This window comes from Chaetomium globosum, genomic scaffold (genome assembly GCF_000143365.1).
Source record: "Chaetomium globosum CBS 148.51 scaffold_3 genomic scaffold, whole genome shotgun sequence".
NCBI lineage: Eukaryota > Fungi > Ascomycota > Sordariomycetes > Sordariales > Chaetomiaceae > Chaetomium > Chaetomium globosum.
The window spans coordinates 4,185,621-4,200,238 of record NT_165978.1 but is presented as its reverse complement, the minus strand read 5'-3'; the positions used below and the strand labels follow the sequence as shown (position 1 = coordinate 4,200,238).

Here is a 14,618-nt window from a genome sequence, read left to right as displayed (position 1 = left end):
GTCTTGTGCCTCGTCATAGAGACCGAGCGGAACTGGAGATCATCGTGGGGCCAAAATGAGGCTCAACTTCAGCCAGGGCGCGTAGTCTCCAACAAATCATGCGCCTCCCTACTCCAAGGGCCACCCCCTTTTGCCGAGGCAAAGCCGGGAAACTTCATCTTCCTTTTGGGACGCTCGCTCGTGGAAGGCTCCGGGTGTGGCATCGCGGGTGGCCGGACACCTCTGAGTGCGGGAATAGGTTCTACGGGCAGGATTGACTGAGGAACTCGGCCCGCAGCGTCGGATTTCAATGCAGCCTTACGACCACGGGTCGCGGGGTTCGCGATCCTGCGCCGAGTAGGCCCGACTGCTTGCGCGTCTAGAATATGCTCGGCGGTGCTTTCAGTCACACCAGAACCAATCCGGATACTGGAAATGTCGCCCATTGGCCATTCAGGCTGTTCTGAAGGACCAAGCAAATTTTCGTGTAACTGTGGCCGCAGGGGAATAATATCAGGCGGTTGCTCCTGGCTGGCTCTCCCGAGTGTTGTCGTCGATACATCAGCTTCCTTTTTGGGGGCTCCGATGCTGGGATGAGGAACACAACCTTCCACCGTTGTGTTTCCGGGTCCCTCAACGACCCCTTCACCCGACCCAGTACCGGGAATTGTGTCGCACAGAGGGAGAATAGGTGAGATAGCCCTGGGTAAGACTTTTCGTGGTAAAGACGTTTGGGCCTCGGTGGTGTCTCTTGCAGAGAGTGGCGTCTCGTCCGGCACTGGAAACACTCTGCTCACGGGGGCTATAAGACCATGGCTTCCTGTTGATTCATTTGCCGCCGAATCGAAAGTCTCGGGAATCACAGTGGGCCGGAATGGATTCGCTAGATTGGAGAGGGGAGGGCTGGAGGGTACAAACCCAAAAACCTCCCTACTCCTGATACTCTTCCTACTGAGCTTGGCGAGACGTGGTTTGACCGGTGGCCGAGGTACTTCTTCACCGCCAGTCCCAGCTGAGTCTTCTTTCCGTGCTTTCTTCTTCAAGCGGCCCGAGCCCTGATCATCCGGGCTGGCCTTACGCGTCCGCCGTGGGGATCCTAGGATTGCGGGCTCCTGAGGAAGATTTGTTGGGGGTTGTTCTGGTTCGAATTCTAACGATCGGTTTGGTTCGTTATGCGGATGTACGCGCCCCTCGCCCCTTGAAGCTAACTTCCGATTCGGTGGAGAAGGTGACAGATTCCCCGTTCGGTCATAGATGCTGAGCATGTTATTGTGGTCACGTTTCGGGGAGTCCGATTGATCCAAGTTTGGTGGGTCCACTGGTTTCGCTGCGCGCCCAATTGAGTCGCCATCTGCGATACACGACGTAGAATCCGTGGTTTGACACCCGGTGTCATCTTCGAGTGGGATATCTTGATGCCCTTGAGAGAGGGGTTGTGGTGGGTCAGGCTCCAATGTGAGGATCTCAGGGGCAACTGGCAATGGGCTAAAAGTGTTACCGTGTTGCGCAATGGAGGCAATATCAGTGGTTCCAAGGCAGGCTGTGAGGCTCGGCCCAATGGCTGCTGAGATGGTGGGCGGCTGGAGAGGTTTGTCCGTAAGACTTGGCCCGCTGGCAGATGTACTCTGTCGCTTGTTTTGCTTTGGCCGGTCTCTCTTTTCGGAGAGAAGCAAGAGGCCACGTTTTTGCCTAGGCTTGAGCCGCAGCTCTGTTCTTTCCTCGCTGGGTGACCGATCTTCGGCTTCATCTTCCGCCACCACCGCCCCCGATTCTACGGGCTGGGGGCGAGCTGTCGACTGTAACGATTTGTTACGCTTTGAAAGCCTGGTTGAATTTCGTGGAAGACTGTATTGCGGTTCAGCCACGCTCCCTGGTCTTTCCTGGCGTTGGAAGGACGGGGCCTCGGCACCCGCTCCGGAGTGCGGGTCCTCATTCAGGACAATGGCTTGCGAGCGCGAGCTTCCTAAACCCGAGACAACGGTTGCGCAATTGCTGGTAACAGTTTCGGTTTGATCCGTTACGGATGTCGGCTGTGGGTTTCGTTTCGTTTCTGGCTTGTCAGATCTTCGAGGATTCATCGTTTGTCCGTTCAAGATTGCTGGAGGCTTGCCATTGCCGAACGAGGTTGAAAGTCGGCTGTTAGCATCTGTTGGTTGCAGAGTAGTGCTCTGATGACAATTCTGGGTTGTGCCCACGGGGCGAGGGGGGCCTAGATCCGTTGACATGAACCCAGTCTTCACGTTATGTTCATCCACGGCGCTCCGATCATCATCATAGAGTGACCTGGGCGGAGGTACCAACTGTTTCTCCATAACAGAACAGGCACGCGAGTCGGCGCCATCAGAACGATCCCGGCCTTCCTGAACATGGCGCAAATCCTGTCCGACTTCTTGAGATGAGGTCACTGACTGTGGACGAGACACAGAATTGGCTGGCCGTCGTGGAGGGGCCGAGCTAACGGGAACAGCGGACAAAGACAGGGTAGCACCAAACAAGCTCTGAGCATAGCCCATCTTGCTCGGTGGTGTAACATCCCGTCTTCTCCTTTTTGAGGGACGTGGCTCGGTACAGCCGTTTGAATTGTCGTTGGCCTTCTGCCGCAGTTCGAAGGGAGACTCATGCGGAACCAAAGCACGGCCATGATGGCCAGTCGGAGTTCCCAGAACGTGGTTTAGGGGCCGGTGCCGGGTCTGAAAGTGGTCTTGCGCACGAGGTGCAGCCAGGGGGGTATTCGGTGCCGCTGTGGCAGGGGCCGGACGTGTCCTGACCCGTGCCTGGCGCTGTTCCTTTTCTTTCGCCCTCTTATCCAGCAACTCGGACAAGTCTTGCTCCTGACGACCGACGCATTCCATCACCTGTACGATAACCCCGCCGCGCTCCAGCTGGACTTCTTCGCCTTCATCGAAGTCCTTCTCTCGCTGCCAATGAAGGTCTCCCACGAAGTTGCCCCGTTCATCGTAGACCATGGCGCGTTTATTAAAGGTGTGGTATTTAACGCGGCCATCTTCCCATCTTTTTTGTTTTCTGCGGAGATCGTGGGTGAACAGGCAGATAAAATCGAGGACATACGCGCTGCGTCCGCCACTGCCCGGGTTCAAGGACCCCGCAGAGATCGGCCTCGAGGATAGCATGGGCGGCGTGTTGGGCAAACGAGGACTTTTCGATCATCGCATTATATCGGATTTTCTTTTTTCTTTTTCGTTTTCGTTCGTGATGATTTTGTTCGAGTGCCTGTTGTTGCCCGCAATGCGCAGCTTTGAATTTGTCGCGGAAGCGTGCGAGTGACCTTGGAAGGCGCGTTTGTCGGCGACGCGCGCTCACCTGACCCAAGGAGTCAGTTAACGAAGCCCCACCTTCCCACTTGTGAAGTAACAAGGATCATGGTTGGCTCAAGGACCTTGGCACGACTTCCCCCTCGCCCCGCTTCAAGGTGCCCCTTGATCACGGACCAACGGTTCCATTTGGTGCCATTCCCGGTTATTTTTTGTCACTTCATTCGCAATCAAGAGATGCAAAGACTCTCGAAGGATGGATGGTTCCAGTCGGTGGGGCGGGAAGACCGCCACTGAAGGAGTCAATTCCATGTCCGCTTTGCCTAGAACCCCTCTTTGGTGTCCAATTCAGAGCTCCCAGTTTCAGACTTACAGTTCCATTTGCCCTTCATCTTCATGCACGGGCCGAGTGTGTTTGGAGGCTGTGCCGCTCGGAGGAACATGTCCAGACGAGCTCTCGTCTTGTCCAACGTGTGATACATTTGATGCATGTGCCGTCGGTCGTATTTCTTTTCCGGCCGTCCCTTTTTCCTTCTCTCCGCTCGGCCCCAAACATCCCCCCCCTCGACGCACTGGGGCTTTTTTTTCGACTGGCTCCTTCGGAGACTTCAGTTAGCTTCTGGCTGCCGCCTTCCGTCGCGACATCACATCCCACTCGTAAACGCGGCGCGACGCTGGCCTCCCTGAATCGCCTCAAAGTGATATCATCCATTTTCACTTCTTTCAATACTGATACCATCCACATCCTCTAAAATGCAGTCAATGCAAAGACAATTTGGCAAGATCCTAAACAAAGGACCCGGAGAAAATGCCAAGGTCGCTGTTCTTCTGAACGACTACGAAGACGCTGACCATGTCCTCTCCCAGGTAGGTGATTCAAAAACTACCTAACCGATTGTGTGGTCGCGCCGGTTGCAGCCCCGCTAACCTTGTCGATCGACCTAGATCATCGACAACGCGAGGATGTGGAGGGATTCGTGGGCCGCCCTTACCAACACCCAATTGCAGGTGGTAACCGAATATGAAGGCCTCTACGACCCCATCGCCGGCGCTTCGGACGGCCAAAGTCGGCATGCCGTCCCGACACCGCAACTCCAACTCGAGCGCACGTTCAAACTGAAGAAGGCGTACACCGAACTGAAGGCAGAATTAGTGGAGGAGATGGCCCTGATCGAGGAGCAGATTTTAAAGCCCGCGACGGATGCGCGCACCTGCATTGCGCCGATCCGCAAAACCATCAAGAAGCGGGAGAACAAGAGGGTAGATTACGAGAAAGCACAAGATAAGACGTTGAAGCTCCAGCGGAAACCAGGCCGGAACCCTAAGGAGGAGGCCGCCTTGGCAAAAGCCGATGCCGAAATGTCACGAGCGGCGGACGTGAGTCCCCCTTGGCTCTGTACGACTGACCTCGAGAGCCTGGTACTGACAAGAAGAGATAGGAATTCGGTATCGCCGACGAACATCTCAAAGAAACTCTGCCGCCAATCATCCACGCAACATTCAGTCTCGTCACCCCGCTGCTCTCGAACCTGGTGATGATCCAGAACCGGTTACTAGGATTGTACTACACGACACTACACGGTTACTGCGAGGAGTTTGGTTTCCCATCGCCGCCGCCTCCAATGGAAGAGGTGGTCGCCATCTGGAACGGAGCCATTGGTCCCACCCGTAGCCAGATTGAAACCATTAGCTTCATTGGTACCCGCGGTAAAGTGACGCAACCACCGACTAGCAGCCTCTCTCCAAGACCAGGACCAGCCCCCTTGATCAATGGGCCGCGTCGCTCCGTAACAGGCCTCATTTCCGGCCCTCAGGCGCGGACCTTGCGGGTTCCATCGATGCCGGTGGACCGCAGCCGGACGCCCTCCCCGTCCAACTCCTACAGGCGTCCTGACATCTCCAACGCAACGGATTTTACGACGGCGACCATTTTAGGCGGAGCCGAGGTTGCCCGGTCTGCGAACCCAGCACCGGGCCAACAACAACAGCAACAACAACGACCCGGCTACTTCCGCACCCCGTCGCCCGCAGCGTCCCAGGCCAGCAGCATCGGCGGCAGTTTTAGCGGCAGCAACGGAGGTTTTGCGGCACTCGGCAAGAAGAAGCCGCCACCGCCGCCGCCGAAGCGGAAGCCGGACGAGTGGGTCGTCGCACTGTACGCGTTCGCGGGCCAGGGCGAAGGGGATCTGTCGTTCCAGGAGGGTGATCGCATCAGGGTGGTCAAACGGACGGGCACAGATCAGGATTGGTACGTTTCTAACCCCCACTCTTCCACACTTTACCCCATTACCACTTGTTTATAAACTCCGGGGATGGTGCAGGCACGACTAACCTCGTGTGAAATAGGTGGCTTGGAGAACTGGGCGGCACGCAGGGTAATTTCCCCGCCAACTATTGCCAGCCTCTTTAACGGTCTCTCCTACTTCCTCGTCTGCGTTGTGTTAGGTCGTCATTGTCTATGAGTTAATGACCCAAGTACTTTTTTTTTTTTTTTTTCGCTTATAGGGGAAGGGAAAGGCACACGGTTTCGGGTCTTGGTAAGTACGGAAAGGTTTGGACAAATGAGGGTTGAGAAAAATAAAGAAGTGGGAAATTATACGAAAAGGGTACCGTAATAAGGGACTTAATTTCAGCGGGAGGGCGGTATACATAATGACAGCGGCGGTCTTTTCTCCGACCATCAATTATTAGTGTTTTTCTATCAGGAATGACTACCAATTGGGGCATTCAACTTATACTGGCAGTGCGGTTAGGGTCTATCGTGTTTTGTTCATGGCAGTTTGTGCTGTTGTAACTGCCTCAAGCGGCAACCGAATGCTTTGTGAGAGGTAATTACTTCGGATAACCCAAAAATGAAATGCTCAAAAGTTGTATAACTGCAACCGTGTTTACCATCCAAAAAGCCCCGTGCCCCAACCATGTGTGCTCTCATCTCTCAACACCACCCCGTCACCGTCTATGTGTGGGTATCATAATTCGAATAGACGGAAAGAAACCAAGCAACCGGCCTTGCCATTCCAGCGGTCGGCCACTCTCAAACCGACGCGGCAATCATATCGAGGGGTGACGACCGAGAATCCTTCCGACGGTGCTTCCCCTTACCGCCCGCCTTCCTCTCGTCCCGCACCTCCAAGCCCGGGAAGCCAGAGTCCGTCCCACCGCCCACCGACGACGGGCCAAGACTCAGGTAGGAGTCCGCTTCCAGCGACATGGGCGTCACCGGGCCGGGGCTCCCAACTGGCGCTAGCCGCGGCGAGGGCGGCTTGTGCGTCCTCAGAAACGTGGCAGCAAGTTGGCCCTTCGGCAGCGGCACTCCACTCGGGTACGATGCCGTTGCCGAACCGGTAGACCCGGTGCTGGCGATGAGCGCATTGGCGGCCTGCGCGACCATATCTCGTTGGTATTGCAGCAGCCGCCTTTTGACGTCGGACACGGGCCGGTGGTGGTGCGTTTGGTCGCCTTGAAACTTGGGGACCTGTGGCTCGGACCTCATGGTGGACGCGGCAGGCTGCACCATGACCGAGGGCCGGGTCTGTGGCGATTTTCCATGTCGGCTTTCCCAGTTAGATGGGTAGTACTTCCCCATGGGGAGGGCTACGTCGTCATAGAGGCCACTGGGTATATATGAAGAGATGTGGGCGTCGAGAGATATCGATGCAGTTGTTTGCTTGCTCGGAGGAGGATGTGGGGGCCGGGGATCTATTCCAGATTTGCTCGACTCGGCGGCCCGCCGTATAGAGTCCCGCCGAGCCATGTCGGCGTCGAGGTGGAACGGGTGGGGGATATGGACTCGGGAGTCGGGGTCTTCGTGCAGTGGAAAGTACCCTCTATCCAGCAAACCTAAGTTAGCAACCAGAATACCTCACCCGTCTCCGGAGTACGCCGGTTATTAAACAAAACATAACGTACCCAGGAACGTCGCCTCTTGCCGATAGAGGAGGTGGGGGGATGGAAGCGGATGCGACGGACGCAGCAGAGGTAGTGTCAGGCTTCCGCCCTCCAGGCAGTTCAATGGCAATCGGCTTGATGTTGCTGCTCGGACCAACTTTCAGGCGGCTTGGTGATGTTGGATAAGTTCCCGAGTCTTGAGCGCGAGTGTTAACTTCGACTATGGGGAAGATGGGATCAGCGTCAACCCGACTCGAGATGAATGGATGCGATGGAAAGTCGAAGCCAAGAAATGGGACTCGATGAATCAGAAGTTTGCCTGCCCCCTATGACGCAGTGTTCAAGACCCGGACCCTGGCCAACGTGGGGGGGTTCTCCACAGCGGCCACTTCCCCGCTAGAGGGTCTCAACGGGCTGTCCCATTGCCCCACAGCATCCAAATAAAATCCCCCGCGGAGTGTTTCACTAAAATACCACCCCAACACACCATCGAAATCATGGTCTCGAAAAAAAGAAAAGAAAAATAAAGAGAGTGAAAAAAAGGGGTAAAATAAATGTTAAGAGCGACCTACCTTTCCCCAGGAGGAGACCATTCCTCGCTGCGGTGGGATCTGTTGCAAACCGCGGAATCATGACTCGAGCCGGGGCGTTCTCGTGTGCAGGCGTCTGAGTTGGAGACAATATGAACTGGTCCTCTGAACCGTGGGATTTATGTGAGGCGTTGGACGACTGCGAGTCTGCAGAGGAGCTGGAGTCTGCCCTCTGGTGCAAGGGACGCCTTGGGGTTGGCAACGGCAGTCTCCAAGAATGAGTATGACCTTCCATTTCGTGAGGGTGATGTCGGTTGCGGGCCACGGCGTCATCAGCATGCAAGTGTCTGCACTTGTAATTATTCCTGAACAATACAAGATATCAGCGGAAAAGTTTTAACAAACACGGCATCAAATACACAATAAAAAGGGTGGAGTTGGAAGGAAGAGGAGGCGAAAAACAAAGAGTCGCTTCTCATAAAACCTCCGTCGGTCGGCAAGCTTGGACCCAGAGCACCCCCCGGGTCGCCTGGCAGACTTCGGGAAGGGGCATTTATACGTACGAATAGAGCCTCTTGTTACAACCCTGTGCCTTCTCGTCGGCTCGCGACTAGGAAGCCCAGCGAAGGATGATATCAATATTGATAACTGTTTCGTTCAAGTATACGCACGCATCTGGGTCCGATCAAGTCGAGCTGTCGTAGGAGCAAGTCGAGCATAAGATAGGTGGACGACGTGAAGGGTTGATCGTTTGACGTATTTTTCCCGTGGTGAATGGGGAGCCCGGTCATTCGCATTCGCCGAAGTGCGTTTGCTGTGAGGCTTCGGGCATCAACAGTGCAAGTCCGCCCGAAGCACTGGACTTGAGCAAGTGGCGAGGAGTCTCATGGGTGTCGGAAGATGATCAGCCTGGTGCTGACGGGCCGCGTATTAGGCTTGTGGAAGTTGGTCTAAAAGGCATGGTAAAAGGTTTGAGCGTTAAGATCAGAAAGTTCAAAAGATGTGCAGGCTCCTGGTGGGCGTTTGCTCTTCATATTCCACCCCTCCACGACCCCGGCTGCCTGGGGGGCGGATGATGGGATCCCTTCCCTGTGACGAGGATTGTCGTACTGCCCCACCACACACTGAACCACCCTTGCAAGGCCTTGTTGCTCTCTTTGTATGTAACTTTTTGTTTGCAGTTACATGCATGTATCTCCAAGGTTGCCAAGTTGCCTTTAAGGGGCACAAGAGGGCCGGCTCACTGGGCAGTGTTCGCAGGATTTGGGTAGACTTGATTCTGCGCAACACGGTTGACAAGGGGATGCAGAGATGGATGGCTCAGGCGATCTTGAAGCCACATGATGAAATCTTCTAGGTTGTTGCTGATAACGGTGCCGAAAGCCCGAGACGGGCCCACCTCACAGCACACGAGCGTGGCCTCGAATTGGGGGAAAGTCAAAGATCACCCAAGAATAAGCTGCTTGTTGACGATGAGCCCGGATTGCGCGGGGACGCCATAATGTACGTATGTACTGATACCCTGGAAAACACAACATGACGGGCAATGCCATGCGAATGTCGTGTGTGGTTGTGTGTTTCTGTTCACTGACCCTCGAACCCGTGGTTGGGTGGAAATCGATATCCTGGGTGCTGATCATGGCAACTTTCGTAAGACAGATGGAGAGTTTTGGCTGCAACATGCCGCGAAATTCCAAGAAGCAGACTCCAGACTCCAGAGCCACCCTCCCCTTCCGGGCATCGCATCCCTGTAGGCATGCTCGGCATGGCATGAAGTGGTGCCGCAGAAGAAGGGGCGTTTGGGTAGTATGTGGATTGGGCTCTGTGCTGCTGTCTCGCGATCGCCATCCTGCGGGGGAGGGTTGCACAAAAGGGGATGGAGGCAAGAGGTTAGCTGACGCACCGTCCAGCAGCTCACTGGTAAGGAATATTGCTAACGCTAGTTATTGACCGTTCGCGCACAGGAAATCTCGGGAACCGTTGTCTCAGCAGCGACGTGGCCCGATGTGCGGCATCGCCATGATTCCACTCGAACAACAGCCCACAGATGGGCGTGTTGGTTCCCGGCTTCGAGACAGGAGACCGGCAGTGGCCGCTGATCTTTGTCAATCTTTGGGTCTTTTCTGCCGTCGCGAAAGCAGCTGCTTCAAGGGTCGCGAGCCGTCCGCTGATCCCGAGTTGGTGTGACTCGAGTGTGGGAATATGGAGGTTGAAATGGCGGTGCCTCCAAGCAAATTTGAGTGATCGTCAGCTTGGCACTCAAGTGCCTGACCCCAGGCGACCCGTTGCCGACCTCTCCCCCCCATTCAGGGCCTGAACTCGTCGAGCCTGTCAATCCACACACGTTCTCACCGAACAACGAAGAAAATCATTCCTTTATAATGCACATGTCTCTACTAGAGGCTGCAGAGAAAAAAATTTACCAAATTAAAGTTATCTCCGCAGTCCAAGCCCCATGGATGTCGAGGGGGACTGTGTTTGTTTCGAGATGGTCTGCGCAGTACGCACGCAACATGACGTCACCACGTAGGAGCGGAGAGTCCCTCCCCCACGGCGCTTCACCCCCATGTATGCGGAAGTATGTATATACATTGCATAGCCCTAACTTTGGTGTTTTGGTGTTTTGGTGTTTTTGGACTGGGGAGATATGAAGATCATACTACATCGCCACTATCTCTGTTCTTTGCGTCCCGAGACCATTGCGACGGGCGATACTGCAAGAATCCTTCGGTTGGGGGTCAAAGGCCAACAGGAACACACATTACCAAGTGTTGGGGAAACAACATGACAAGCCATACCAAGTATTATGTGGCGCAGCGATATTAAAAATATACAATAAGTAATTATGGGGGTATTAGAATGCACCGCATCAAGTATTCGTATCATGATATCATCGCCCTTGAAGGGTCCCGTTCCTGCGGTAGCGTACCTGTGGCGTTTCTCCCAGAAACTGAACCTTTCCTAGAGGATACCGTCCAACTGGCTGTCGCCCTAACACTTCTCTGCCAGAGACTGTATGAGAATTTATCCGGAGCATGCCTACACCTTTGCACGGCTGGTGAACCGGCTCCTGCGCTCCCGATGGCCCCACCAGTAAATAAAATGCGACAGGACGCCAATGAGCCACAAGATAGCATTCGCGAGGACCACCCATACCGCATTCTTCATTCTCTGGAGGTCACCGTTCCCATCAGCATCTTCGTGGATGTACATCTAAACCGAGTTAGCTGTATATCACGTTGGCATGGGGGGCCAGAGAGGGAACCCACCTTGCCGACAATGCCAAAGAGTGCGATCCAGAGAATGAAGAGGATCAAATTCCAGGCCCACACCAAGGCAAAGCGAAGGACAAAGGGGACGCAGAAGAGGATGGCCGTCAGGGCGGAGAGACCACCCACGACCTCGGCGTATATCCATTTCCCATCAGCATCGACGTTGGCCTTCCGGGCGCGGTCGAGGTCAATGCCATAAAGAGCGCAAACTGTGACTGCGAGGACGAATTGAGAGAAGTGTAGAAGCGAAAAGAGCAGGTAGCTCAGCGATAAGTCGCCGATGGCCATCTTGGCGGTTGATAGTTGGCGGTTGGTGGCGGTTGGATTGCGCACCGGCCGAGGGCGTCCCTAAACCCTGTTTTGAAGCGATGTTTGAGCGTATCGTCGACGCGTGAAAAGGAGAGAGGGGGAAAAGAGGCCGAAAGCCTGGAGACGGCGGCGCCTCGATAATTAATCGGTGGGATACTCCTCAGTCAGTTGAGTTTAGCGTCTATTTGCCAAGCGGAACAGCGCAGTCGTGATCGGCAGCGACCCAACAGACGATGGTCAACTAGTGCAGCGTCTAAGCACAGAAAAGATGCGCTAGTTAATCAACCGAGGCCGCAACATGACACACGGAATCACCACTTTAAAGAAGTTCATAACACATGAGTTACTGGGGACATCAAACTGGCCTTCTTGAAACAGGTCCGGCCATGCCAACGGCGCCGGCTACGGGCCATCCATCCATGGGTTCCATTTGCCGAATGACGAGATGACGTTGTTGCATGATAGGGGAACGAAATGCTCTTTGTTCCATGGCAGGGCTGATGTGGCCCAAGCTCCCTGGGCCATCAGGCAAAAAAAAACACGAGGCTCCAAATTGGCACAGACCCCCACTTTGCCAATTCGGCAATCGGATCAACAACAACAAAGAAGCAACAACATGTTCCCACATCGTTTTCTCTCACCCTCTTGCGCCCGCATACCCTCAGGGTTGCAGTGCGGATGGCGCTTGCGGCTCAGGCTAAGAATGATGCATGGCTCGAAGGAAAAGTTCAAGACCTGCTGCAGACCTACCCAGGCAGGGAGGTACCCACGTACCTGGGCACCAGGCACCTGCCTCCCCACCACCTACCAAGCCACACCGAAAGTTCAACGACCTACAGCCTTGTCTCCCCTGTCTAGTTCTGTCGGGCACCTCCCAATATCGACCGCATTTCCTTACCGGAGACCGTGGCGCATTCACGCCGAATGCGAATGGCGCCCTGTCCCCCCTCACATTCCATAGGGGAGGGCACAGCAGGCCAGTCCGACCCATCTCTCCAACACCCACCTCGGCCTTGTGAGGGCGGACAACGTGTTCTGGGCGGCAGCGAGCCCACGCAACTAGAGATCTTTCTATTTTAGCTAGGCATGAGGCTCTGCTCTCTTCAGCCTTTCGCTCTCTCCGATGTGCTGGTTTGGATTAAAAGAGCTTCAAGGTCCGCCTTCTCCCGTTCATGGGCTTTCGTTGTTGTGGGACCCATGGACCATACCTTGGAAACCCTGGAGGCCTCGGACAGCGAGACTCCATGCCTTCCGCCTCAGCAGATTTGTGTACAACCACCAAGACGGCGAAGCTGGGCCCACTGGCGTTTCCTCTCACTAGAGGTGCTGCGCTGTCCAGTGCGCTAGGACCAATCAACCTTGCCTGTGCTTCCAGGTCGTTGCCACCCAAGTTTTTGCCTTCAACGTGCTTATGGGAATCGGGAAATTAGCATCTTCGGTCGGATTTACAACGATTGTTACGCCTACAACCCGACAACGAACGAAACCTAAGGGCAACAAAAGGATGACGAAAGGACAGGGCACCGGACTTGTTCAGCCCTAGACCCACCCCATCGAGGTTGTTCCATCGCTTTTCGCATCAAATCGTCGCCGTTTTTTGAGTCGGCTCCAAAAGGTCGTTGATGGGAGCGATGTAAACGGAGAAGGCGCCGAGACACTATCGTCACAGCCAAGTGCTGACAATGAATCCTAGAAAGCCTATTCTCTGCCATTACTTGCTTCTCGTTCCGAATAGCTCCTCCTGTCTTCGCCAATGGACCGCGGACGAAGAAGCGTCATGGTTGGTCCTCGCACCGGTTTCGTTTTGGCTCTTGGTCCTGGCCGGGGGGTAGGAAAATCTCGCTGGGGCGGCACTAAGCCGCCGCCCGCCGTTGTCGCATATTTGGACCACATTAACACTCAGCCATCTTACACAGATTGGTCTCCAGTTAACAAATACCGTTTTCATCATGGCTTTGGTGATGGGTCATGGTCCGCGGTGCGCTCGTGCTCGAACTCGGCCAGGCGAAAGATTCTCAGCCATACAGAAAGCAAGGACCCGCGCTCACCGAGCCTTTCCCTCTGCCAAAAGTCGACGGGGCAATCATAAGTGCCCTGCTACCGTTGTCCTGCCTCCACTACTCCTTACCTCCAGCTCACCGACTTCACATGCCCTTCCACGAACGCCTATCAGTCGTCCATTCTTGGGGAATCTGTTTGGAATTTGGTCTGAGATTGCCTCATCATGCCTCGATTGGACATTAGGCTTCTCGTCGGTCTGGGAACGTCGCTGCGACTGCCCAGGGCAGGGGTGAACAGCTAGGTCAGAGCATTGTGTCGCCTACAATGGGAAAAACTGAGGACTTAAAAGGGCGCCGCGTGCACTCAAACTAAGAGGATATAGAACATCGAAGTCTTCACCACACTGCAGCTACCAACCTCCTTCAACTCCAGCCCGTTTATTTAATCTCCGGACAGACTCCTTCCATACCACCAGCAGAGATGGCAGTGAGTACACCTCTCATCGAAGCTCAACCGGGAGAGTCCATTTCATGCTAATCACCCCTAAAATCCAGCCGCCTGCTTATGTCCGCACCACCCTCTGGGTTTGTTGCAACTGCAAATGGACGGCTAACGCGGCGACCGCCGTCCAATGCATCAACTGCCACCACGGATTCGGCGTTGGCCACTGCACCCAGGAGACTCATGACGTCCTCGCCGGCCGCTAAACCTGGGCGCGCTATACGGCGCAGTCCAAGATCAGGACGACAACGATCATGATGGTTGACCCAGTGCCGTCCCGACACACAACACACGACAAGAGCGGAAAGGAGCGGCCATCGCTCCGCCATGGCGTTGACAGCATCACACGCCCTCGAGATCTTCCTCCCGCGGGACGGGTTCTGGATCCGGCACTGCTATCAGCATCACAACGACAAGAATGGCGGCAGATGTTCTCTCCTCCCCCCGCTGTGTTTTCGCCGGGCGTTTGGATATGAGCGGGGCTACTCGCTTAGTCTGGGTTCGGGTAGTTCGACTGAAAGGTGCCCCTGGGCGGGTTGCGGGTGGGGGGTGAGTTCTTTGGGTTTTGGGCTGTTTTGTCTTTCACTTTCTTTTCCGGTTTGTGTCACTGTATATGCAGGCTTCGGCATCACACGGTGGTTACCCGGCCCTTTGGCTCGCATCGATCCCTGAACATGTTGCTGGGGGGAGGCGGGGCTTGTTTGGTTTTTGGGGTTCGGTGGTTTTGAACATCTGTGCGCCGGCGTTTCGGATAGACTTGGCCAGAACTCATCAGAGACGCATTGCAGCGATGGCAGACGGCATTAGAAGAAACAGTATAGATTTTCGCTATTTCCTAGTTTTATACATTCCTCTCTGGCTCGTTG

General features: G+C 54.9%; 6 protein-coding genes across 6 annotated transcripts; 2 read left to right on the top strand and 4 right to left on the bottom strand.

Annotated features, from left to right (window-relative positions):
- Positions 1-68: 68 nt before the first annotated feature.
- Positions 69-2,945, bottom strand: CHGG_06656 (uncharacterized protein; the record flags this gene model as incomplete). The annotated part of the gene is made up of 1 exon (XM_001222750.1): positions 69-2,945. The coding sequence occupies one exon, from the start codon at positions 2,943-2,945 to the stop codon at positions 69-71; it is 2,877 nt and encodes a 958-aa protein (XP_001222751.1).
- A 1,059-nt stretch (positions 2,946-4,004) lies between these two features.
- On the top strand, positions 4,005-5,661 carry CHGG_06655 (uncharacterized protein; the record flags this gene model as incomplete). Its single annotated transcript, XM_001222749.1, has 4 exons — positions 4,005-4,118; positions 4,197-4,628; positions 4,691-5,499; positions 5,598-5,661. The coding sequence occupies 4 exons, from the start codon at positions 4,005-4,007 to the stop codon at positions 5,659-5,661; spliced, it is 1,419 nt and encodes a 472-aa protein (XP_001222750.1).
- A 624-nt stretch (positions 5,662-6,285) lies between these two features.
- Positions 6,286-7,964, bottom strand: CHGG_06654 (uncharacterized protein; the record flags this gene model as incomplete). The annotated part of the gene is made up of 3 exons (XM_001222748.1): positions 6,286-7,078; positions 7,161-7,359; positions 7,712-7,964. The coding sequence occupies 3 exons, from the start codon at positions 7,962-7,964 to the stop codon at positions 6,286-6,288; spliced, it is 1,245 nt and encodes a 414-aa protein (XP_001222749.1).
- A 1,241-nt stretch (positions 7,965-9,205) lies between these two features.
- Positions 9,206-9,768, top strand: CHGG_06653 (uncharacterized protein; the record flags this gene model as incomplete). The annotated part of the gene is made up of 2 exons (XM_001222747.1): positions 9,206-9,475; positions 9,634-9,768. The coding sequence occupies 2 exons, from the start codon at positions 9,206-9,208 to the stop codon at positions 9,766-9,768; spliced, it is 405 nt and encodes a 134-aa protein (XP_001222748.1).
- Positions 9,769-10,708: 940 nt separating this feature from the next.
- On the bottom strand, positions 10,709-11,229 carry CHGG_06652 (uncharacterized protein; the record flags this gene model as incomplete). The annotated part of the gene is made up of 2 exons (XM_001222746.1): positions 10,709-10,882; positions 10,939-11,229. 2 exons carry the CDS (start codon positions 11,227-11,229, stop codon positions 10,709-10,711), a joined length of 465 nt encoding a protein of 154 aa, XP_001222747.1.
- Positions 11,230-13,784: 2,555 nt separating this feature from the next.
- Positions 13,785-14,081, bottom strand: CHGG_06651 (uncharacterized protein; the record flags this gene model as incomplete). The annotated part of the gene is made up of 1 exon (XM_001222745.1): positions 13,785-14,081. One exon carries the CDS (start codon positions 14,079-14,081, stop codon positions 13,785-13,787), a length of 297 nt encoding a protein of 98 aa, XP_001222746.1.
- Between the last annotated feature and the right edge of the window lie 537 nt (positions 14,082-14,618).